At 37.1% G+C, this 26,732-nt stretch overlaps 1 protein-coding gene across 2 annotated transcripts in view; it reads right to left on the bottom strand.

Annotated features, from left to right (window-relative positions):
* Positions 1-1,593: 1,593 nt before the first annotated feature.
* Positions 1,594-26,732, bottom strand: part of LOC131434883 (rho GTPase-activating protein Graf) — a 107,787-nt gene continuing 82,648 nt past the window's right edge. For both annotated transcript variants that reach the window (XM_058602119.1, XM_058602120.1), the window contains 12 exons: positions 19,517-19,634; positions 19,317-19,414; positions 19,129-19,252; positions 18,974-19,071; positions 18,737-18,913; positions 18,557-18,670; positions 18,274-18,499; positions 18,100-18,205; positions 17,834-18,031; positions 16,559-17,497; positions 16,420-16,499; positions 1,594-8,558 (listed from right to left, as the gene is read on the bottom strand). In XM_058602119.1, the coding sequence (XP_058458102.1) occupies positions 8,467-8,558; positions 16,420-16,499; positions 16,559-17,497; positions 17,834-18,031; positions 18,100-18,205; positions 18,274-18,499; positions 18,557-18,670; positions 18,737-18,913; positions 18,974-19,071; positions 19,129-19,252; positions 19,317-19,414; positions 19,517-19,634 (2,370 nt within the window). In that variant the 3' untranslated portion in view covers positions 1,594-8,466. The remainder of the gene's footprint in view (positions 8,559-16,419; positions 16,500-16,558; positions 17,498-17,833; positions 18,032-18,099; positions 18,206-18,273; positions 18,500-18,556; positions 18,671-18,736; positions 18,914-18,973; positions 19,072-19,128; positions 19,253-19,316; positions 19,415-19,516; positions 19,635-26,732) is intronic.

The raw sequence follows: 26,732 nt of genomic DNA on the forward strand, positions 1-26,732 counted from the left end.
GGTAAATTTGAAATCTTGTCTAGTATTCCGAGTGGGTATTCTTCAATCGGTGATTCTCGGGTGGGTACAACTACCCACCACACCCACATTATCTGCCGGGTTGCATATCTTAACTTTGGCAATTTTATCAAGATGCAGAGAAAAAATCTCTGGCCAAGATTTCCTTGAGGGACACACGAAGGTACGATGTACGAAAGCATTGCATCCAATCCGATGTGTACAAATCCATTGGGTCAGTCAATCTGGTAATCCAACTATTGTCAATTTTTCAACAACTAGAAAATGCATAACTCTGCCAAATGTTTTGGGTGTGTCGATGTAGATAGCATCCACTTGTTGCTGCTTCTTCATTCTATCAATGAAATTTGAATCACAGAACATTAGAATTGTTTCCTTACAAACCGTGGAACACAAAAAAAACGAGCATGTTGAGCACACAAAAACTACTTAAATACTCGAAGCAAAAAAGATTAGGATAGTGATTTTGATAATAGTTTTATTTTTTTGTTGAGTTTGAAAGCCGTGGAATGTTTTGAAGGTCGGAAGATGGAGGTCGCATGAATTGAATGATAGGCAGAAACAAAACCGAAAGACTATGCAATTGAGGGATGGTGCTGAGACCTCCCCGGGTTGACAGTTAAGGCATTGGTCCTACATGCCAGTTGTCGTATGTTTTAGCCCGATCTGGAAAAATTCTTAGTGTCAGTATGATCGTAGTACTATGTGGGCATGCAATGGTTCTGTACGTTATTAATAATCTGCTAAGTTTGTTGAAACAAACGGTCCAATTTCACAAAAAGGAATGTAATACCAAGGCTTTGTAATACCGCGATCGTTATTTAAAATTCTTTATCACCTTTCTTATAAACAGGGAACATGAATGAAGCATTCTATAAATAAGGGAGTATTTTTGTAGTGAGTGACGTTCGAAACAATTGGCAAAGGGGAGCGGATTACCCAGGCAAACATTTTTTAAGGAAAGCTGCCAGTATACCACCATGACCTATGGAGAAGTTGAAGCTTCATTTCAACAATTTGCCGTCCGTATCGAATCCTCGATAATATTGATGAAGTTCAATGAGTTATTGGTTTCGGGAACGTTAAGCGCTGTGCGTGCTGTTTGCTGTGAAGTCAAGGTTTCACTTAAAAAGGCACAGGAAAACTTATCTAAAAACAGATAGCGGATTTTTGGTGTGCACGAACCAGTACGCCCTCCGAGTTTTATTGTCCGTCGAACGCTTTATCCCGCCCATTTCAATTCACGTTGAACATTTTTCAAATAGATGGCATGGCATCGCGGCGCTGAACGGTTTTTTATTAATCTACACATAAGTACTACGCAGGGCATATTCCCCGAACTAGGAATAGTTTTCTCAGAGCGGTTTTTTCAGTCGTCGTTCAGATTTGACCAGAGGAAGTGGTTAAGCACTAATCTTTAGGGTATTATCTGTTTTTCTAGAGAATCAAAGATCCAGTACACGATCGATTTGGTTTACGACAAGATTCGATCGTCGCAGAATGTAAAGATTGTAACCATCAAAATTTAAAAAAAATCTTTGTGATAATACACTACACAACATAAGAATCCAGTAATTTATGTTATATGAAGATTTATTTCTTTCTTTGACTGTACTTCCACATACCAAGGAATCATTCATCGAGATACTTGTATAAATAAAATAATTCACATTTTATCCACTTCCTATCGTTCTTCGTAGTCACGGTCCTTGCAACTGACTTAAAAGGCATAAAATTAAATAACAGTATATTCACAAATCTTAGTTTCTAGAACACTTCCTATTAGTTTTTATTTTTCTATGATAAAAGAGAAAATACCAAACCTAAACTGCTCTTATTTTTTGTTTAGCCCAACATTTCGTTACAATATAATACTTGGATACTCACATGCGTGATCCCCTGAACTAAGAGACCGATAAGGATAGTTGAGTGCTAGTTTACAATATAAAAGGTCAAATGGTAGATTAAAATCATTGCTAGTATGAAATAAAAATCAACAATCGATAACATTGCAAACATAATAACGGAAACTAAAATGTATTTACATGGCGCTAAGTGTATGGATAAACGAATCTTTAGATTGTTTGAAATAAAAACGAACATCACTGAAATTATGTTAAAATAATTCAAATCCAATTCTTGTTGTGATTTTATCACAGACTAATTTATTCTCTCTCATTACGACGTGATTTATGTTTCACAAAAAGGCTCATATAATTGAATTATTCAGAAAGGAATTGTTTAAAGCACAATCAAATAGGGTTTAGATGAAAAGAATTGACATTTCGTGAACACAACTAAATTAGGGGAATGTTTCTATTGGCTTACTATTTCATACTGTACCAATCGATAATTGAATTAAAAATAAGGGTTAATCTACACTCGAAAAAACTGGATACAATGTGGAAATGTTGTTTAAAACAGGGAATGATTAGAAGAATACACTGCCTTTGGATACAAACTCATAGACATATCACCGATCCTCCCGATACTCGAGCAGTTATTGACTTGTCTACACGTCATGGAAAATCGCCTTTTTCTGCTATTCTAATTAGTTTCAATCTCATGGTATGTCCACATTCATTAGACCGCCTTATATAACATTGGAACATTGGATAACATTGGAAGCAAAAGATTGATAGCTTTGTGTATTGTGATGGATAGGCTACAAATACAAGCTAAAGTTGTGCAACTAATGGCAGTTCAAATAAAGTCAACATTAACTGAAGCTTTTAGATCGTCGTGTATGCATAAAAGTTTGTATTATGCACTAAATTATGCGTGTTAGTTGTTTCATTACAAAAGAATAACTCTTGTTTCATTCATAAATGCAATCATATTTCGTGATTCGTATCGAATTGGTGTATATCATATGAACGACTGAATTCAAAAGTCTGATAAGTGCAACTTAATTTAAAACACTCGGCTAAATATTTTTGAACAAACAATCGGATAACAGTGAATGAAAAAAAAAACAGACTTAGAGTATGCGAGTCAAGTCATTTTTATACAAGAGACAGACAAAAATACTTTGAATGCATAAACTGGAACAAAAAACTTTGCCGGTTCCTTCGGAACAAATGTTTTCATTCCGTTTTGACCGAATTTTGCATTGCTTTGAATTCAAGTTCGGTTTTTGCATTCAAAAATACTTAGCCTGGTTTTTCAAACAAAGTTCCACATATCTGACTTTTCGCTGTTCGTATATGTTAATGTTATTTAAAGTTAGCATATGAATTAAAGTACAAATTCTTGTGCTTTCTACTAAAATTCGGCTATCAGATGTAAAATTGACGAGGAACCAACACATGCAAAATAGCGTTGTTCTCAAAACTATCAGAATTAAAACAAAAGAAGGTATATGCTATCATGATCACTCCCACCAGGATACCGCCGATATGAATGAACTGCAGTTATGTGATAAAATCGTACGAGTAAACATAGAAAAAAATTATGAAATTTACACACAATGTCAATCAAAGGAACATTCCATGAAAAATCGATTTTGTCGCTTCAATCGATAGATATAATTTGTAAACGTAATCGCAAATTTTGATGATTGAATTTTGAATATTTTCGAAGATATGGATTTATTCGCGCTCTATCATTCCTTCAAAGTGCCTAAGCCTTGAAGCTCGTTTCCCCCAAACCACGTTTTCGACTCAAATCTCTTGAAATTATGAAAGATGCTCAACAGAGAAGTGTGTGAATCTCTAAAATGTTTAAAAACACTATAAATGAAACCAATAACAAAATCAGATTTATTTGTTTATACGTTGATTCTGAATGTTCAACATTCATATAGTTTTTGAGCTTCATGAACTTGAGACAAGCTAATTAATTGATTAACTTAATATATTATTTGTAAGTATATTGCGGACGATATCGTGTGAATGGGAGAACGGGTTTTTTGTCACCAGCCTTGGGAGAGGTTCAATATGTTTGCCATATTGTTTTTTTTTTCATTTAAATTTTTTTATGTGCGATGAAATCAAGAAAATTTACCGCGTTTCATAGAGTGCCTGCCTTAATTAACTACTTGAATAGTAAATTTGAATGAAATAACTATCAGTATAAAATAAAGGTAATATGAATTTATCCGTCCGCCACACTGTAATTTTAGCCGATATCTGGCAGTTTTTTCCAAATCAGACTCAAAATATCATATGTGCTGCATAGATGTAAAATTTTAAAATAGTTTTTACTTGTTATAAGTAGTAGCATTTTAATTACTGTAATTTTTATGCATGTGTGTTTATTGGAATAATGCATCTATTGTGGGTTGTGTGAAAACATTCCTGCAAAAAATTGACATTTCCATAATTTACGGTGAACATGTTACCCTCGATACCGTTCATATGGTTTATACTTGCAAGGAGTAACCATACTAACAAAGATTCAAATCGCCCCGGGTTAGCGGTTCAATGCATATAGTGCTGGTCTTACAAGCCAGTTGTCGTATGTTCGGGCCCTGAACTGGAAGGATTCTTATGAATCGGCTGCGAAGTATGTCTCCACGAAGGGACAGTAATACCAAGGTTTTGTTACTTTAGTCTTGTATACTTTGTTCACTCTACTATTTCGTTTTCAGTAGTTTTCCGATAATGTGTAATGTAGTGTGCAAACAATTAGACAAAAAATGCAGTTTAATTAAAAAATATTTCTGAAATATTATTCACTCACACACTTAAAACCATTTCTTGAGCTCGGCATAATAAAATGCCGAAACTGATCAGCAACACGTAAATTTGCTGATTGCTCAGTAATCAATACGCATGTTTCTGAGCTTCGTTAAATGCTTTCACTGATATTTCGGTAAAATGCTTCACTTTGCCGAAATTTGGCATAATTGCTTGCTGAATTTATCAGTAAACAACAGATATGCCGACATCAGCAGAGACGTTTGCCGAGATTTCGGAATATGCGCTAGCTGTTGCCGAGATTCAGCACGACAGCTGTCATTTATTGCCGCGTTACATTTTCGCTTCGCATTGTGCGATTATTTTCTAATGAAATTCTCGAGTGAAAAAATGGATAATCTTCGAAGAAGCGTGGAACCACTTGCAAGTAAAAATATTGAATAAATATAGTGACATGTTTCGCTTTATAAAAAGCGTCTTTATCAGAGCACTCGCGATTATAAGGGAAAAACACCCAACACGGGTCTCAAAGCGTCCTCGAGACAAAACTTTGGGGGATATGCGAAAAAATAACCCAATGCATGGAATAATTCAATAGATCAAGGTAAGTTTATTTGAACAATACCGTATATGCATCATTAAATATTGAACATTTTTGTAAGCCAAAAATCAATATATATTTTTATTTTCATATTTCCAGCTCGACTCAAGGTGGCCGCATCTGGAAACGCCGCTTTTTATTTATGCTACATGTTTTCAGGTAGGCTTTAAGCACTATTGGCAACAAATTTGTAAGCCTCCTTTAAGTGTTAATAAAATGAATTTTTTATCCTGAATGGCGTGTTTATAATGTTGAGAAAATACAAACAAAATTATTTGACTAGATTTTTAATTACTGATGATTCGGTAATTTATTTTTTCCATTTTTTCGTTTTATTGGATTGCCGAATATTCAGTGAACGTTTCACTGAGCAAACAGTAAATCTTATGCTGACGATTTCGGCAATATTTGACGTTTGTCAAATTTTAGGATACCGAGACGCTCAGTAATTTTATTTTTGCCGAGATGATTGCTGATTACTCGGCTGTGCGAATCTCGGCATTTTTTTGCCGAGACTCAGCTAAAAAATTTAAGTGTGCAGATTTCTCCTATTTTGCCATATAAGCACATTATTTTTTTCTAATCGCATAAACGAATTAATGATGCGATAACCAAGCTTAGAAATAGGACAGAAGTAGCGAAACATTGCGTGAACGAAAACAAAAATCCATGAAATGTAAGTTACCGTGTAGCCTATGTCATGATTAACTACTTAAGTACAGGAAATGACGACGCTGGTGTCTACAATCACAAATTTGATCCTGATTAAACTACGATCTAAACAATAGGATAGATTTTCCTCAGAGAACTTTGTTAGTTTGTACGTAATATGGCAACTGATAATATGAACGAAATTTTGACTAAGTTCCTATATTGGTAATGAGCTTCAATGACTAATCTGGTCACATTAGTTATGGGCAGCGACTGTCCAAACTAGTTCGCCGATGCTTTTCCCCATAGGAGTAAAAAATTGTAGCATTATACAAAGTATACAATATATACAACAACATAAACTAGGCCGGAATGAATGCCTTCATTCGTGATGAAAACAAAGTCATTCAATTTCTTCGTAAAACAATCAAAACGCACCAAAATTATATCTTACGATTGATATCCTTCTCGCGTTAGTAGTTGAATTAGTTATTAGAATTTTTATGCATCTCATATTTTTGTGGTCAATTGTTCTGTCCATATTCTGTTTGCTTACACACTTATTGTACTAGACTTAGCACTAAAGTTTATTTTCTGGTGTCATTGTTTCCCATATATTCTTCTCTCGTTTAAAATGGTTACTACGTTTCTTGTTTTCCTAAACTCTATTATCAATCGATATAAATTTACATATATTACACTAACTCTATTAGTTGTACCCTAACATATTGTATGTGTGCTTTTGTTTTTGTAGCCGTGTATAGATTACGATGAGTCTTAGGCGAATATGCTATACTACAATTCTACGCACAATTGTTTTATGTTCTGAAATTGTCAACCGGATTAAATATAAATGAAATATTAATTACCTAGAAAAAACGACACATACACTCATTCTTACGAAAAAAAAAAGCTTTGAAAAGCAAAGCATGACAGAAAAATCAATAATGTACATGGTCAGACATCCAATACGTAAGCAAATAACAAATTTTCAAAATTTCGAGAAAACTGACGTTTCCAATAGGGAATTTTTAAAACGTGGCGCACGGTTTTATGTGCAAATAAATAAGAATAATTTTGGATAATTTAACATGACCACAATACTGTTGTTGATGATAATAATGAAGCAGATTGTTTTAGAAAGCTCTAAGCGTTATAATTGTATGGTCATTCACGCCTAAAAAAATATATTGATTGACTCTTTGTCCTCAGAAATCTATAAACATTGTCTAAGTGGAACATACGACAAATGTGCGTAGAATGTTAATATTTGTTAGGCAGACTGATTTATTATCCTCTTTAGGTGAATCAATTGTGCGAGCTCGCTCTGCAAGAAATGATGACCGAAGTCGTGGCATATGTTTGAAAATTAAACATCCTAACCTACTCACAATTGAAAACACATCAGAATATTTATGATTTGTTTTTTTTTTATGGAAAACATCCATCAAATGAATAAAGTAGAAAATGACAATGCTTCTCGAAAATAAAAAAAAATCAGCAAAGATAGCAATCATGTCGTTTGGACGGTGCATAAATACATGTTTTGCTTTTAGCAAAAAGCCTCAGTTCGATGTGCATGGAAACGTATAAGCATGATACAATGCAAAAGTCTTTGATTATTTTCTAGACCATATGCATATGTTTGAATTCAGGTGGTTGATTTACTGATTGCCTGTTAAGCAAAACTTTTAATATATTTGTGTTATACGGTAGTTTCATCGAGCGTTTCATTTCGTTCTTTAGATTTATAGCAACAATTAAACATTAGTACCTTGAATCTATTGGTGTTTCTGTTTGTTATTGTAATCATTATTTTTGCTTCACTTATTAAAACCTTGACATATCAAACCCTACTTTAGGTATTAAATCCGAAATAGATTTCTAGCTGAAATTCGCGTGGTTACTACAAAGCCTTTCTGTATTACTTCTCGCTGAATAACGCTGTCACATTGTATTTTTTTCTGATGCTTATTTTAACTATGCCTCTCATTTCATGTCAGATGATCACCGATACAAACATAGTAAGCCGATGTGTAAATTGTGCATCCCTTGAAACGTTTTCTTGACTTAAGTACAAAATGATTCATGTTTTCATATAGTTGTGTGTTATCCATTTTTTGTTAATGCGTAACGAAAAAAGGAAAAAAAAGAAACATAACAATATTAAGTCCTTTGACATAACCAATGCAGCAAAGTTTATTGTACTGCTTGTTCAAAATCATATGACTCAATTGAAATATGTCACTATTTTTACTGATTCACATAAAAATAGTTATCAACAAGAATATAAACACAGCGAACTAAGCATAAAAAAACAAAAATAGACCTGCATTCATTCTGTCACTATGACTATAAGTTTTTTTTTAACCAAAGTGGATTTTTTTTCAAATGGAAAAATATTCTACCGCCAAAAACTCTCTTCTCTTTCAGCTACTACAGTTAACAATTAGTTGTTAATCGACCATTTACCACAAAATACACTTGTGTTGTACATACAATTCTGCTAAGCTGTTGGAGGATCATTCCGAGTTAGGTTGCTTTTTGGTGGTAGTATTACTTTAGTACTTCTACGTAGTTTTCTGGAATTAACCCAGATTTTCCGTTCAGTGTACCCTCTAGCCAGCCAGGCTCATTGGAACGCTTCACTGTAAAAAAGAAAAGGTATTTAGTCGCAATTTGTCTTCATGCATTATAGGTTTTTCATTACTTTTAAATTTTGATTCACAAATAGCAACACTTTCCATTTGATGCTCAACTAAAAACTAACTAAGAGATACATTGAAATTGGTTTTAATCCGTGCAGAAATTTCGCATACTTTTGGGTTTTATTTTTATAAGAAGCGACGAGAAAATTCCTTGTATTATTTATAACTCGTTTTAATTCGAATGTATTTTGAATCTCATTCTTAAAGAATTCATCCTCTAAGGATGCCACAAAATACGTCTTATGTGTAAGAGTATCTGTTTGGGTAAACATCGTTATCGTTATTATTAGTAGTTTATATAGGACCATGTATGTAGGAAAATTATCCAGATGTGTGCAATTGTCCAGAACTTGTAATAAACTGATTGTTAATACTGAAGGTTAAAAATAAGTAAACAACAGGACGTTGGATGCAAACTGGTGTATATGTAAGATCAAAAAATAATAAACAATATAAACTAAATGTGCATCGATTGCTTGCCAATCGCAAGAAATCGAAAGTTTCTCTGTAATTAATCCATTTGATACAAACATTGCATAGAGTCGGGGCGGGTCGATGGTTTGTAAGACCAGTATCCTATGCATTGAACCGCCAAACCGGGACAACAGAGTATAAGATAACTGCTAATTAACGAAGTAGCTCAAAAAATAATCAATCCGAGGTGGAAATCGATGAGATACAATACGAAGTTGTTGATGAGTTCAAGCATGTAAAAAGGCAGTGTTGCTACTGCTATAAGAGCTATCTACAGGCTCTGCGATCTGCAAAACTTGCTCTATAAAAAACGTTGAAATGCCAAAAAACAAGGTCACTCAAGTTTACTCTGCGTGACGAATGACATGAATGTTGGTAGGAACGATGCTTAACCAATTCGTTCCTGATATGCCAGCGTACACCATGTGTTTAAGGCAGCTTTTAAAAATAATTTTCGAATCAGTATTTGTATGTAATTTTTCGTCACTTTTTAATACGATCATACCATTCTTTAACAAATAAACACATTTGAGTGAAACTCTCACAGATTACAGATAATGCAATAAACTTAAACCTATTATGTGAAAATTACAAATAAAAATAGAAAATTCGCTTCGCAATACCCGGTACGTGTGAAAATACCATACCGCGAGTCATACCCACAAAGTTTTCTACGAACTTAGATTCTGCCAATATATTTCACCCCGATCTATCAAAGGCCCAGAACATTAAAAAAACATTTTTTTAGGAATAAAATTTACGTACAAACTCTAATAGTTTTTGTTCAAATTTTGAAGATTTCATACGATTTTGACATGCTACTCTAAACGACAGTGTGAATTTTTTGTTGAATCTGAAAATATGCAGAAATTTTTTATAGGACCGTAAGACCTTTCATTGGACCCCATGATTTGGAATATCGGATCTGCAAAGAAAAGTTAATAATAACCCTTTTTGAACATATGACTATTATCTCCCGTTGTTAATCGAAAACCGGAAACCAGAATAGCCGAAATCGGTTTGTTTAGCTGCCTACTAATAATGGCTATTTTTTTATATAAAGAAAGTTTTTCATATTTATGTTCGTGAAATGAACAGTTGTGAATCAAATGTGAAACTTATTCATTAGAAATTATGTTTGTTATGATTTTGTAAACATCAACTCAGAACTTGTTTACATGACATAGCAATTTCCTTGGGTTCTACAATTGTTTTTTAATTGTTTTTATTGTTGCATTTGTAAAGTGACGAATGCATGAGTTTCACAATTGATTTTCCAAGTTCGTTCGTAAAAGCATTTACATACATCTATACGGAACTCATATAGTTGCATATTCAATTTCTCTCTAGCTTATAATCACTGATTGTCGAACATACGAGAATTGTCATAATGTAACACGAGTTACACAGTTGATATTCGTAACAACGGATGAACTTCAAGATATGTTGCACAACACTAAAAAATTGCGCTTTTTCAATAACACAAACATTATCAGAATAATAATATAAACTAACTCGATAAGTTGCACAGTTAGTATGGAACCACGGGACAGCAACTTAACGTGCTATTTGGGATGCTAAACTTTCAAAAATTGATCAAATTTAGTCCAGTTTTTCTTTTCGTTCAATCAGTTGAGCAGTGGTCTGGAACATTCCGATCGAAATGGGGGTAGTAAACAAACCGTTGATGAAAGGATTTTATTCAATCCATATGCAAAATTCGACATCCACATGCAAGGGTTCCAACAATGGAATCATAACACTAGCCAAGCAATGATTCTATATGGTAAGAATCTGCTGCGAAGTATGTTGAAACAGAAACTCAAACTTCACAAAACCAAAGCTTTGTTATGATTTATTTCATGAAGGTCGTCGCCAAGAGGGCCACGAAACGAGCCGGACTGAAAACGTACAAGATACACCAGACTTCGCGGACACCCAGAAGCACTATACAAAGCTATTACGAAATATCGGATTTTTAGGATTTGGCGGGATTACTTTAAAATGTAGTATAGTCCATGATGATCTATGCGTAGTAAAATTTTCAGGCAGTAGCTGCCGTAATATTTTTAGTAAGGACGATGATTTTGAAATAGTAAGAAACATTTATTTTTTCAATTTACTATCATTGCTTGTGCGATTGTCGGAGTAGGACAAGCCATATGGTCCAGCAGTTTCCGATAAATGGGATTTGTCATCGTACTCTCTCACGAGCAGTAAAATTGACTGATACCGCTTTCGTTTTTCAACCTACACGAGGGCGACTCTGACTCCGAGTAAAACGAACACATGGTACAACTCATAGAAAAAAGAAAAAATAAACAAACTCGCATGGATGTCTTTTTTTTAATTACTAATTTTATTTGGCTTTCCTTTTATTACATAACCTGCCAAGTATGGTTTAATTAAATTCATAGATCTATTTTAGTTTGAATGAAAAAATCGGCAATAAGTGCGTATAGTTTGATGTCTTTTTTTCTCAGTATTGTATGCAGGTCCGGTGGGCTGTTTTTCCGCCTCAATTTTGCCCAAAGAGATTCTTTTTGAACATCAAATCTTGGACATTCGAATAGTAGATGATCTGGATCCGCAGTTGATAATTCACAAGGGCACGTATCATCTGTGACTATGCCATTCCTTCGCAAGTGAGCAGGAAGTCTAGAGTGGTTACTGATTAACTTTGACAGAATTAAAATTTCCCTCCTGGCGAACCCGGTCGATTCGAGCCACGGTTTACAGGACACGTTTGATAGGATGCTAAAACAGAATCTTCCTTTACCAGCGTTACACCATTCCGTTTGCCATTTTTCCATAATTATACGTTTCTATGGGAATGAAATATCGAACGCGGTAACAGTGTAATCATCACCAGAACCAAAAATGCAGGCGTTTTTCGCTTCACGGTCAGCAAACTCATTCATAGGAATGCCTTTATGAGAGGGTACCCAAAGAAAATGAATCACGTACTCTCTTAGCTCCGACGATTTAATTCCTTTTTTTATTTCGTACCATGCAACAGGATTAGCTCGTTTTATTTTCCGAGTCTTGAGACTTGTCAGGCTGCTTAAACTGTCCGTCATGATAAGGTATTTTCCCACTGGGAGTTGTTGAATTACGAACACTGCTTTTCTAAGAGCTAGCAATTCAGCTAAGTAGACTGACGCAGATGACGTTATTTTGATGTTAGTGGTTTGATATCCAAAATTGTTGACGACGGCATAACCTGCACCTATGTCGTCTTTTGATCCATCCGTAGCTAGAATTTTAAAGTCATTGTATTTATCCTGGATTACACTTTCAAAACCTTGGGGGGGGGCTGGTTCAGGTTGATTTCCGGCTATAAGCATGAAACTACTTTTTGTTTGAGATATATCCAAACCGAGGTTGTGAATACCATCCACTAAGTCATCAACCGAAGTTTGTAAGCTGCGATTTGTTTCGTTTAGATTTCGACCTCGTATCCCGATGGTAATATCATCAGCATAATTCACCTTTATCACATGAATGGGAATGCTTCTTATCAGTCGTGCCATAACCACATTAGAACATGTCGGACTTAAGGGTGACCCTTGTGGAAGTCCTTTCCACGTGGTTCTCGTTGAAGTTTGCCTATCGTTGCTACAAGACACAAGTACCCTTTCTTCGAACAGGTTGTAAATTGCACGAACCATACATTCCGGTATCCTCAATGCGCGCATCTCTCGAATGAGTACGTTAATTTCCACATTGTCATAAGCACTTTTTATGTCGACACTGCACACTAGGACGTGTTCGTGCTGTCGTCGGGCAGACTGTGCCTGGTTGATCAGTTCATATAGCGCGTCCATTGTTCCTTTTCCTTTGCGAAACCCACACATTTCATGTGGGAGCAACTGGTTACTTTCGAGGAGAAACTTCAATTTATCTTTAATTAGAAGCTCATAGACCTTACGAAAGCAGGATGCAAAGGCTAATGGACGAATTCCGTTCGAATTTCCTGATTGTCCGTGTTTTGGAATAGCCACGACCTTGAAAATTTTCCAACTGTCTGGCATGCCTCTATTCATGTAGACAAAATTGTATATCTCGAGTAGCTTGCGTTGTCCTCGATATGTGAGGTTGCTAATAACTGAGTAAGGAATTCCATCCACGCCAGGAGCTGAGTCTTTACCGGTTTTCATGAGAGCCTGAAGATCGAAAATGCTGAACATATTCTGTCTCATGTGCTCTTCGTATTGACAAACATCAAACGTTAATGAACAACTTTTAGTTGCGCATGGTGCCAGACGGTCTAGTCTGATACCGGTTTTTGGTTTCCCGCCGTTGTGCGTCCTTTGAAGCGACGCGCCATTTTCCAAATTTTATGCACTGATGTTGTACCATCTAGTTCGTTACACATGGTGTGCCAATGATCTATCTTTTTTTGTCTCACCATCGCTCTGAATTGACGCTCGGCTTCCAAATGAAGATAATACGAATCTGCATCCAAATTTCGTTTCCAGTGTTTGAAAGCCGCTCGAGTATTATTCTTGGCGGCACGTAATTCATCATCCCAATAAGGCTGAGTAATTTTCGACATAGTTCTAACCGCTCTCCTGACGGGTGTCGCGTGTTCAAGGGCATTCAAAACTATCTCGAAAAATTGGTCGAATGATGGAGTTGAAGAGATTGGTTCCAGCAGTTCATCCAGTCTGTCACCGAACGAAACCCAGTCAGTTTTCCTAAAGTTATTTCTTTCGAGAATATTGATAGTTGTTGCAGAGTTCGAACCGAACAGAACAGGAAAATGATCACTTCCCAGCGGTGTGTCCAATACCCTCCAGTCGAAAAATAAACTTATATCGGTTGAGACAAAAGTCAGGTCTGTAGCGCTCCACGAACGATTGACATCGTACCTAGTAGCTTGTCCATTATTCAGTACAACTAAATTGGTTCCTTCGAGCGCTTGAAACAATCGTTGACCTTTTAAATTTTCCGCCTGGTCATACCACATAGGGTGTTTTGCATTAAAGTCACCTCCGATGATGCATGGAGTGGGTATGGCTTGAAAAAAAGCTTCGAATTCGTCTTGCGCTATTAGCGCCTGAGGGTGAATGTAGACTCCTACCACTGTTATTTTTCCCAAACTACATGTAATTTGACATGCGACATTATGAATTTCTCTATTATATTGAACATCGTACATATTCGGGTTCAGCTCTCGGCGAGCCGCAATTCCAATCCCCATCGAGTTTCTTCGATGATCTCTCCGAAACATGATGTCATTTGGAAGATTAAAATACGTGCATCGGTCGTGATGAGTTTCGCATAGCAGAGATATATTTACATTAGATTCGTTCAATACGTTAATAGTAGAAGCGCGTTTACTTATCACTCCTCTACAATTCCACTGCGGACATTGTAAGGAGAAATCATCCGTTGGGTGGCTCGATGTGTTCTATCATAAGCGCAAAGTATCAAGATAGGCTTTGACGTTATTATTAACCACTGTCGAGATTTTTTAGAGAATCCCTTCTTGAATTTTAACTTTGGTTTCCAGGTCATCTACTGATACTTCCAGTATGTCAGCTACAATATCAGCTACCTCGTTAGATACAATACTCGACTGAATTGATTCACACACTCTTTTTGAAATGTTCACCTCGAGAGTAGGGAGCTCATCGTTTGAGTTAGAATCGTCCTCATATCGGCGTTTTGGTTTCGGGCCACTCGACCGCGGGTGTTTATGAACCCGGGAGTCAGTTCCAAGATCCTCGTTTTCCATGATTGTGTCGATCGATTGCACAGTCGAAGGCTGAATGCAGAACCAATCTACTCGTCCTTGTGAGTAGGTTTCCCTGCGTTCATTGTCCTTCTTCTTTCTGTTGATGATGTTTGGGCATAATTTAGAATCATTCGCCTTGTGTCGACCACCACAATTAACACACTGTGGAGTTGGCTCATAGCATAGGTGATCCGGATCTCCGTTGCCATTAACACAATTATTGCATCGGGGGGCGCTCTTACAATTATATTTATTATGGCCCAACCGCCAGCAGTAAGTGCATTGACGAGTTGGGTACACATAAGTTTTCACTGGATAAAGCACTTTATTTATTTCAATATGTGATGGAAGAGTGGTCCCATTGAAGGTAATAATTACAGCATACAAATGTTGGACAGATCCATCCTCCTAATCCTGCGGGATTCTACAATAGCAGGGTTTCCATCTTGCATCGATTTTTTCTTATCGAACGATTTAGCTGTCTTCAGCTCGTCGTCATCCACTTCTGGTTCAATATACGCCACACCAATACATTCGACAAGCCGTTGTGGGATAAAGAATCTTATACCATCAGTTTGCTGCAAGGCCAGATTGTTTGCAGTACGACTGGTTCCCATAAGAACTTTCATCTTTGTTTTCGACATGGGAATTGCTCGAATATAATCTGCACCGTATTTTTTAATCATAGCTTTAGCAACTTTCGCGGTCAACAAATTCCCGTTTGTCGATTCCGCGATCACCAAAAATGGACCGGTGAACGTTTCTTTATATTTTCTAACACGGCGTTTAGGATGATCTTGGTTCTCGTCTTCAGCCATTGTTTGCCTCGCAACGAACAATGCTAAGAATGAACAATAAAGAACTGTATAGACTTGCTATATGACACAGTCAAAACAAACCGATGCGCACCGAAGCACAAAAGAGACTGCTCGAAAATTTTCTCGTGGTGCGACCCGAGAAAATTTTCAGAGCGAAACTACACGATTGGAGTCCGATCTAGAGCGACCCCAGCTTGCTAAAACGTACACCTCAAAAGTTGTTTGGACGACTCTGGGTTAGCTTTTGGGCTGCTCTGATCAATAAACAAAAACGGTATTAAATTCTTATCGCCAAAAGACGTCTGCTGACTTGTAGATCTGAAAATTGCCATTCAATGGTAATTGTACTGAAAGTAAATTCTGATTCATCACATCCGTGCTTCAATTTGCTTATGTCGACCGATGTTTGTACAATTTGTTTAGGTAATCAAGCGAAAATGGTGTCAATATATATCGTGTAGCTTGTTGGTTTAATACGAGAGAACGTAATTTTAAATTAGTCAACATAAACAAAATTACAATAGACAGTCTTTTGGGACCATGATTTTTTTAACTAGATTATTGCATTAATAGCAAACATATAACAACCAACGTTCCCGTCATACTCCTTTGACGGACAGTACATATAAGTAAGAAACCTTCAAACATTCATTGTTGTGTTAAAGTTTTGAAATCAAACATATTTCCTTTAATTTGGTCAAACCGTTGAATCTGGATAAAATTGCACTATGTATCGTACATCTTCCATATAAATCTAGACACTTACCATTGGTAATGATTTGATTTGGCTCAAATGAGAGCTCGCCATCATTTTCGGCTAGGCATGCATACAATGTTCTCACACGTCTAAAACAAGAAAAACGGAATTTAGGTTTATTTCACCGATGGGTGCATATTATATTTACAAATTATCTCTCGGTGTCAACAGTTTGGTGTGACGGGTGAGGCCTTTCACGCGTTGCGTTTTTTTCGGGATATAAGTTTGACTAGCATCGTCCCGAACGGAAAATTTACTCAATGCACTGCTCACCATACCGATGCTGCCGTTGCCGGTCGTATAGTCCCAGCTGGTTATGGGTCGACTACTTCCATAGGAATGGTTGAGATCTCGACTAGATGACGAACACACCGATTCGTTCGAACTACTGGTAGAGTTTATTCGATCGTAAATTGAAAGTTCTTTCCTAGTATTGGTGAGATTGGAATCACTGCTCGTCATTGGGTTAGGATGACCCAACTTGTGCATTGTTGTAGGGGCACTATATATAGTTTCCGATCCTGCGCTACCACCACGAATTATCGTCGTAGGATCGCCTCGGCTGTGCAACAAGTGGCTTTGATAGCTACTTTGATATAACTGACTGCTTCCCCCACCATCCTGTCGTGACAAGTGATGATTGTGATTCGGAGGTGGACTATTGTGACTACTTATCGTAATTGTAGATGGCGCGGACTTTAGGTAAGTAGTTTCCCGTGTGTCTATACTAATCTCACGAGGTGAGAGAGTTGTGTCTCGCAACAGAGACGGCGTGGAACTGTTGATTGACGATACGATCTTCGGTTTTGCTTCATAGGTGGGATAGTGATTGGTTCCTTTACTGTATAATGACATTCCGTTGGAAATGTTCTGCAGGCTAGAAGACATTACTGGTTCGGTGTAATTAGATTTAGCTACAACCCGTACAACGGGTTGAGAATACGTTGCATTGCGCTCTTTGGCATAACCGGCTACTCCGATATTGCCTATGCCACCTCCTCCTCCTCCTCCTCCTCCTCCACCACCACCTCCGATGTTAGCATAAGATCTTTGCAGTGCCATCGGTGGGCTCGTATTTGCATGTGGTCTGAAAACAAATAAAAATGTTAGTAATGAATCATGTGAAGAAAGATATTCTAAAATTTTTTAGCAATCTAGCTTTGTCCTAGAAAATACATATAAAAATGTAATACAAAAACCTATGAATAAAAAATAAATACAGATAAGTACGAAAACTGATCTTATTAAATACCTTAACACATGCATAGGCTCGACAAAAGAAAAGGAATATCGTTTTGGACAATGTGGCCATCCATTATAATGATTCAATACAAAACTATTTTTTTGTAATTGGAAATGACTTTCACCAAAAAATACTGGATTATTAAATTTAATCGTTCTAGAACAGAAAACTTTTACTTACAGATATTCAACATGTTTTCCTGGCGACGACTTAAAGATCTTATCGTGATTTTCAATCAGGATTTCTATCACAACATTGTTGAATTTGATATCTAGTATGGCAGCGACAGTTTCCTCAGCTGCACGCAGCAGAGTTGGTCCGAATACAACACCTAGATTGAACACAGACATTTTGTTTTTATCTGATTTTAGAGCAACACTGCAAATGGAGAAATAAAGAACAATATATAGTGTACATATAAAATAAAGCATGCGCGTTTAGCATACCACTTCAAGTGTCTTATGACAATATCTAGCATTTCAAAGTGGCTTTTTGGTAGCCTGTGTATTAGTTGGTGAACATCATTTATCCTTTGCTGTCTTGTTTCTTGTTCTGTAAAAATGCGATTGAAATAATTAAATTCATTCTACGTTATTACGAGGACTTCATCGTATACTCACTCGCCGATGATATGAACGAATGGTGCAACCGAAACGTCATCAACGGTTCGTTCAGATTCCTTAGATAATGCTTCAACGCACTTGCTATCGTCTTACTCTCTAACACATCCGAGCTTTGCTCATCATTGAAAAACATCAATCTATCCTTCTCAGTCTTTTTTCTGTCTAGTCCCATGTTCAATAACTTTGTTATCTTTGTACTCACGCCTCCAATCCGGTACAGACCCTAACGGAAAACAATCGTCGTAGTAATTAGCATAAAGCAAATATTAGTAATGCGAACCTCTTCCTCTAAGCCCCGCCGTTCCAATACTTCAATACATTTGCGCACAAACGCAAATCCGACGTCATCTAGATTACCATCCTCGTTGTGATTTTGTGATGGAGCTAAGTATGTCTAAACAATTGAAGAGCAAACTTATAATCAATGTCGTACAAAACATGGGTAAAGCACTTAACATACCGGTTCTTTACCGTCCATTGCGTTCAGCCAAGCTTTTCGATCTTCTTCACTTAGCGCCTGAAATGTGTACGTAATCGCCGGTCGTTCTTCAAAGATCAAATCAAAGCAATAGCGCTTCTCGAACTCCGAAAGCCGCCGTGTGCAGGAAGCCAGCGTCAATACTTCCGTGGATGATTGCTATCGGAAAATAATTGCAATTACAACGTAGCACACCAGAGATCGCATAAAAATACTAACCGATCGACCCGACATTTGGTTGAATTGCAGCATGGAAAACTTTTTGCTCTGCTTTTTGTACGTGCAGTAATATTTTGACCATGTTGCCGTGAATGCTTCTGCAAACAAAAATTTTTCACTTATTAATAGATCACAATCGTCCGAACATTACTTACTCTTTTCCATTAGAAAAAGGTAACCCTGTTTAGTGTACTCGCTTTCCGGTTTCATCTTACTCTCCATGTATCTGTGTTTTAGCTCCTGCGCTTTTTGTCGAGTCTCATCAAAATTTTCTCTAGTCTAAAAGAATTGGAAAGGAAAGAGGATTATATTTACAGTTACTGATTTTTCAATTCTGTTTTACCTTTTGCACTTTAAGCTGCAGATCTGATAGATAATCTTTGGCATCTTCTGCTACTTCATGACCGAGATGATAAAAAACCAGCCAATCGGATATGAATCCTGCAAACAATGTAAGAGTATGCCCGTTGAATAAACTTTGTATAGTTCATTTTCAAGTGATTGATAATTAAATAATCGAATCAATGCTAAATTATTACTTACTTAGGATGATTTCCACAAATTCGAACTTTATCCTTTCTTGTACTTCCTGTATTCCCAGAACGTAACTGAGGGACTCCTGCAGGTATTCTCTCTCTAGCATTCCTAATGATGCATCAGCCTAAGAATATAAAAAAATGCTCACGTTTATATAGGTAATAAGGACACGATTGGTAACGATCGTTCTAAGCTAGAATTATCTTTATTAATACTATAGCGCTCCCTGAATTCAATTTTTGGAATGAAACTGTTATAATACAACAAAATAACATAATTAAACACCAATGCATTCGCAAGAAAAGGTACATTTTTTTGTTTCGATTATGGGGGTTTTAACCTTAAGGTTATTTGTCTCTTCTGATCAAAAAAACTTTCTGACCCTATGTGCGGGGTTGGGATTCGAACCCAGGTGGGCTGCGTGAAAGGCATCGACTTACCCATCACGCTATACCCGTCCCCAAAAGAAACATTGTTTTCAACTAGCAAAGGTAATTTTTATTTTCAACATAAACATTGGTGGTGAGCTCAATGTATTCGTGTCACTAATCGCTAATTTTTCATATGGCATTTCGTCAGCAATAAGATCATGTGTTAAGTTTTTCTCATTTTTTTTCAAGTAACTAAATTATGTTATTATATTTGTATCAAATGCGTATTGCAAATCAGTTCAGATAATGTCATTGTAAAGGAATACTTATTCACCCTCTAATCAGCCTTGAATACTGAAGACATTGTATCGATGCTTTGTTTGGTGTTTATATGACCAACTAGGAAATGATCCAGTGGAGAGTTCATTATGCGGAAAAACACGCATCATTAAGTCTGAGTTGATCCTAACATAATGCTGTCTAATAAAGTCTTTTCGGTTCAGATATGGGTTTATTTGAGTACGTTTTCAGATACATGTGAGATACGCCAATACGCACCAAGACATTCCTTTGCGTATAACACCACATATTTCCGAATATTTTCACAAACAAGTAACGCACAACATCAGAAACTAACATGCAGAAACCAAATAATTTGCAAACTCACATAGCAACCATTCGCAATTTCGACAGTTTGTATGGAACAAACCACATAACTTTGTAGATTTACATGAGAGACACAACGTAGGGGTTCGATATTTTTACAAACATGTGATACAGTCATTCAGTAAAAACCATTCAAGCGAAGAGGTTGTGTTTCGATTGTACTGGCTCGTGAGTTAACGGCTGCTACCGAGACAATTCTAAGCTTCAGGTACTTAAACTGCCCATAGCAAACGCAATATTCGGGGCGTTTCCCGACTGGAAAGCTAGCAACGAAGGCCATCCCGTTCATACGCACAGAGGTGTAGAGACACAGAGGTGCGAGAGCATAGAAGTGACGAGTCACAGAGGTGCCATCGCATAAAGGTGCGAAGACGAAGGGGTGCAAAGACACAGAGGTGCTTAAGCAACCCAGTGCTGATCTACCAGGTACCAGAATTTGTACGCTGCGTAGGATCAAAAGAGACGGCATATATCGCGAGGTGCTACACTGCAAGCATCGCATTTGATCGCCACCACCGCAAAAGCACTGTACCTGTGGTCAGGTACAGGCAGCACAGCAAGTGCAGAGGTGTCCACAACGACGGCAGAGCAACTGAGATAGCAGTAAACGACAGAAGACTGCCAATTGGAAACAGCAGAAGACTGCCAATTGGAAATCGTTGGAAGAGCTTCACGTCGTTCTTCACGATAAAGGAACAGAGACATCAGCTACAAGGTAGATTTAATTTAATTTATTTTTTATTTCTTATATCTGAAATTTTACTAAACATAAGTTTTTATTTTGGTTTTATTAATTTACAAAAAAATTTAATGTAATGGATGATCTCATGGAAGATCATCCGAATCCGATTCCGAATACTAGTAAGAGTTTAAATACTCCGAGGGCTAAACATTATCCACAGGGCACCACTGGGCCATGGATAGTCTATCTTCGAAAAAAAGAAAAGATTTTAAACTTGATGCAAATTACAAAGGATTTGACATCACATTTCTCTGAAGTTCGACCGTAACTAGGTTAAAACCGGGTATAAATAAACGATATAATAATAATTCTCTGAAGTTAAAGAAATCTGTAAGGTTAATAGAGATAAAATTCGAGTTGTTGTTAACGACTTGAAACAGGCAAACGATATTGTAACCTGTAAATTATTTGCTATTGAATATCGAGTTTACATTCCATCGAAGGAGGTAGAAATTGACGGTGTTGTGACTGAAGCAAGTCTCACAGCAGATGATTTACTTAAAAATGGAGTTGGCCGTTTAAAAAACTCCATGCTTGAGGGAGTTAAGATACTCGAGTGCAAACAATTGTACTCAGCATCTATTGTCGATGGAAAAAAGTCTTATCGTCCCTCAGATTCGTTTCGCGTAACATTTGCCGGATCTGCATTGCCTAGCCATGTCTATATCGATAAAATTCGTCTTCCTGTTCGGCTTTTCGTACCGCATGTTATGAATTGCACGAACTGTAAAAAATTCGGACATACAGCTACTTACTGTAGTAATAAGTCCAAATGTATCAAATGTCAAGGGCCTCATAAGGATAATCTTTGCGATAAAGATGTTGAAAAATGTGTTTATTGTGGGGAAAGTCCTCATGATGATCTTTCAGTATGCGCTGCATTTAAGCTGCGTAAAGACAAAATGAAGCTTTCTTTAAAAGCACGGTCTAAGCGCACATATGCAGAAATGCTCAAAACGGTCATACATGTCTCCCCTTTGGAAACCGAAAACGGTTTTTCAAATCTTGCGGAGCCAGAGGAATCTGACTCTGACGGAAATAGTGAAGATACCTCGTTTTTTACTCCTCAAGGGTCTGTTAAGAGAAGATTACCAAACCATAAAATACCAAAAAAGACACCTAAAATTACACCTTCAAAAAAAGATCCCCGTGTTAAAGCTAAAAAGCCAAATTTAAAACCAAAAACTGTGCTTCCTGGTTTGTCAAATTCACAAACCAATCCAGGAACTAGCTCAAGAAAAGACAATAATCCAGTGGGCTCCATTTCACATTCACCAACAGGATTACTGAAATTTTCGGAAATTGTAGAATGGATTTTCGCTGCATTCAATATTTCTGAACCTCTAAAGACCATCATAACAGCATTCCTTCCAATAGCTAGAACTTTTTTGAAACAGTTATCAGCTCAATGGCCAGCTCTTTCAGGTTTTGTATCATTTGATGGATAATTTATCATCCGCCGCAAATGATTCAATCACTGTCCTGCAGTGGAATTGTCGAAGCATCATGCCAAAACTTGATTCATTTAAAGTTTTGTTGCATAGTCAAAAATGTGATGTATTTGCTTTGTGCGAAACATGGCTTACATCAAACATAGCCTTAAATTTTAATGACTTTGACATTATACGTCTCGATAGAGACTCCCCGTATGGGGGAGTGCTTTTAGGAATTAAGAAATGTTATTCCTTTTATAGATTAAACATTCCTTCGACTTCTAGTATAGAAGTTGTTGCTTGTCAAATAAACATTAAAGGAAAGGACATTTGCATTGCTTCGGTATATATTCCTCCAAGAGCTCAAGTTGGACAACGACAGCTTAATGAAATTGTCGAAGCCCTTCCTGCTCCACGTTTGATTTTAGGAGATTTCAATTCGCACGGAATGATGTGGGGTTCCGTTTACAATGATAGCAGATCATCTCTAATATATAATATTTGCGACAATTTTAGCATGACGGTACTGAATATGGGTAGCATGACACGGATCCCAAAACCTCCTGCACGTCCAAGTGCATTAGATTTATCTCTTTGCTCGACTTCAATTCGACTAGATTGCACCTGGAAAGTATTTCCTGATTTACACGGTAGCGATCATTTACCAATCATCATCTCAATTAGCAGTAACAAAGGCATTGCTAATTCAGTTAATATTCCATATGATTTGACAAAAAATATTGACTGGATTAAATACCAGAGTAATATTTCAAGTCTCATAACTTCAATGGAAGAGCTCCCCCCACTTGAAGAATATGACTTCCTCGTTTGTTCGATTCTGGAGGCCGCAGAACAAGCCCAAACCAAACGATTTCTTGGTCCATCGTCTAACAGAAGGCCTCCAAACCCTTGGTGGGACAAAGAGTGCTCAGATGCTAAGCACGCGAAACAAAATGCTTTCAAGACGTTTTTAAAACGAGGAGGAGGAACTCCTCAGAATTTTGAAAATTTCTTGACTTTAGAAACCAAGTACAAGAGCATACTTCGGGCCAAGAAATGTAGCTATTGGAGACATTTTGTCGAAGGTTTGTCAAGAGAAACCTCAATGAGCACTCTTTGGAATACGGCCAGACGAATGAGGAATCGTAACGTAGGAAATGAGAGTGAGGAATACTCGAACCGATGGATATTTGATTTTGCGAGGAAAGTTTGTCCAGATTCTGTTCCTACGCATAGCATTATAAGGGAATCTTTTCCAAATAATGGTTCCATTGATAGCCCCTTTTCAATGATGGATTTTTCCATAGCACTCATGTCTTGTAACAATAACGCTCCTGGGTTGGACAGAGTTAAATTCAACTTGGTGAAGAATCTGCCCGACCTCGCAAAAAGACGTTTGTTGGAATTGTTTAACAAGTTTCTTGAGCAAAATATTGTTCCACCTGACTGGAGGCAAGTGAAAGTTATCGCCATTCAAAAGCCGGGGAAAGCTTCCAATCACAACTCATATAGACCCATTGCGATGTTGTCCTGCATCAGAAAATTGTTCGAAAAAATTATTCTACGACGTCTCGACACTTGGGTCGAGACGAACGGTTTGTTGTCAGATACTCAGTTTGGCTTCCGTAGAAATAAAGGGACGAATGATTGCCTTGCATTACTTTCGTCTGACATCCAAATTGCCTTCGCTCAAAAGCAACAAATGGCATCTGTATTTTTAGACATTAAAGGAGCATTTGATTCAGTTTCCATTGATGTTCTTTCAGACAAGCTCCACCAACATGGACTTCCACCGGTTATAAATAATTATTTGCACAACCTTTTGTCAGAGAAACGCATGCATTTTTCACATGGCGATTTGGCAACATTCAGAATTAGCTACATGGGTCTACCGCAAGGCTCATGCCTCAGTCCGCTCCTTTATAATTTTTACGTGAATGACATTGACAGCTGTCTAGTAACCCCATGTACACTAAGACAATTGGCAGATGATGGCGTAGTTTCAGTTACTGGACCCAAAGCTATTGATCTGCAAAAACCATTGCAAGATACCTTAGATAACTTGTCCGTTTGGGCTGTTCATCTGGGTATCGAATTCTCTGCGGAGAAAACAGAGCTGGTCGTCTTTTCAAGAAAGCATGATCCCGCGCAGCTTCAGCTTCATATGATGGGAAGAATGATCCAACAGGTTTTGACTTTCAAATACCTTGGGGTGTGGTTTGATTCCAAATGCACGTGGGGAGGACACATTAGGTTTCTGATAACAAAATGCCAACAAAGAGTAAATTTTCTTCGAACAATAACAGGTTCTTGGTGGGGTGCTCATCCGGAAGATCTAATAAAATTGTATCAGACAACGATACTTTCAGTGATGGAATATGGATGCGTTTGCTTTCGTTCCGCTGCAAACTCTCATATTATCAAACTGGAGCGAATTCAGTATCGTTGTTTGCGAATTGCTTTAGGGTGCATGCATTCGACACATACAATGAGTCTTGAAGTTCTGGCGGGAGTTCTTCCATTGAAAGATCGTTTTTGGGAGCTTTCATCGCGACTGCTAATAAGATGTGAGGTACTGAATCCTCTGGTTATTAATAACTTCGAAAGGCTAGTTGAGCTTCAATCTCAAACAAGATTCATGACAGTATATTTTAACCATATGTCACAGGAAATCAACCCTTCAAGATATATTCCTATCCGTGTCAGCATCCTAAATGTCCCTGACTCAACTTTATTTTTCGACACATCCATGCAGCGCGAAGTGCGTGGAATCCCGGAACACCTACGCTCGATGGAAATCCCAAAAATATTTACAAGTAAGTTCAGGCATATTGACTCTGAGAAAATATTTTACACGGACGGACCACGAATTGAAAAGGCTACTGGGTTTGGTATATTCAACAATAATGTTTCGGTCTCATTTAAGCTTCAAGAACCTGCATCTGTTTATATAGCAGAGTTAGCAGCAGTTCATTATAGTTTGAGTGTAATCGTCACATTATCTCCAAACCATTATTTTCTTTTCACAGATAGTCTGAGTGCAATTGAAGCTATTCGCTCAAACGCTGCTTGCAAAAATGAACCTTTTTTCTTGGGCAAAATAAAACAGTGCCTGAACGTCATATTGAATAATAATTATCAAATCACAATAGTTTGGGTTCCGGCTCATTGCTCCATTCCAGGCAATGAAAGAGCCGATATTTTAGCCAAACGTGGTGCTATTGAGGGTGAAATTTATGAGAGACCGATTGCTTTCAACGAATTCTATAGCGCGTCTCGCCAAACAACACTTGCCAGCTGGCAAGCTTCTTGGGATAAAGATGATCTGGGTCGGTGGATGCACTCAATTATTCCTAAAATATCGACAAAGGCATGGTTCAGGGGACTGGATGTGAGTAGAGATTTCATTCGTGTGATGTCCAGACTCATGTCCAATCACTACACGTTAGATGCACATCTCCTTCGAATTGGACTTTCCGAGACTACCGCGATATTGACCATGTTGTTTGGACATGCGTGGAGTTTCGTGATGTCAGATCTCGACTAATAAATTCCTTGCGTACCCAAGGTAGACTATCCAATGTCCCAGTTCGCGACATTCTTGCTTGTCGTGACCTTCCATACATGAAACTTCTTTATCATTTCATTAAATCCATTGGAGTTCCAATTTAAATTTTATTTTATGTTAGACTGTTTTCTCTTCCATGAGTTCAACCAATAGCCAACTATAGGATATTGAATATAAGTGGTGAACTGATACAAACAATCCTGAAATAGTTATAAGATCATGTACAAAATAAATGTATTTTATTTAAAATAATTTAAAATAGCAACTCGCTTGATAAAAACAGTATTTAGATTAACTAATGAGTACCAACATACTAATATGATATTCGAAATGTATTAGGTTTAAACTACTATGTATTGTGGATTCCACGGCGAAGAAAAACTTATGTATATTGCCTATGAAATAAACGTATTCATGAAAAAAAAATGTGATACAGTACTTT

This window comes from Malaya genurostris, chromosome 3 (assembly GCF_030247185.1).
Source record: "Malaya genurostris strain Urasoe2022 chromosome 3, Malgen_1.1, whole genome shotgun sequence".
Classification (NCBI taxonomy): Eukaryota; Metazoa; Arthropoda; class Insecta; order Diptera; family Culicidae; genus Malaya; species Malaya genurostris.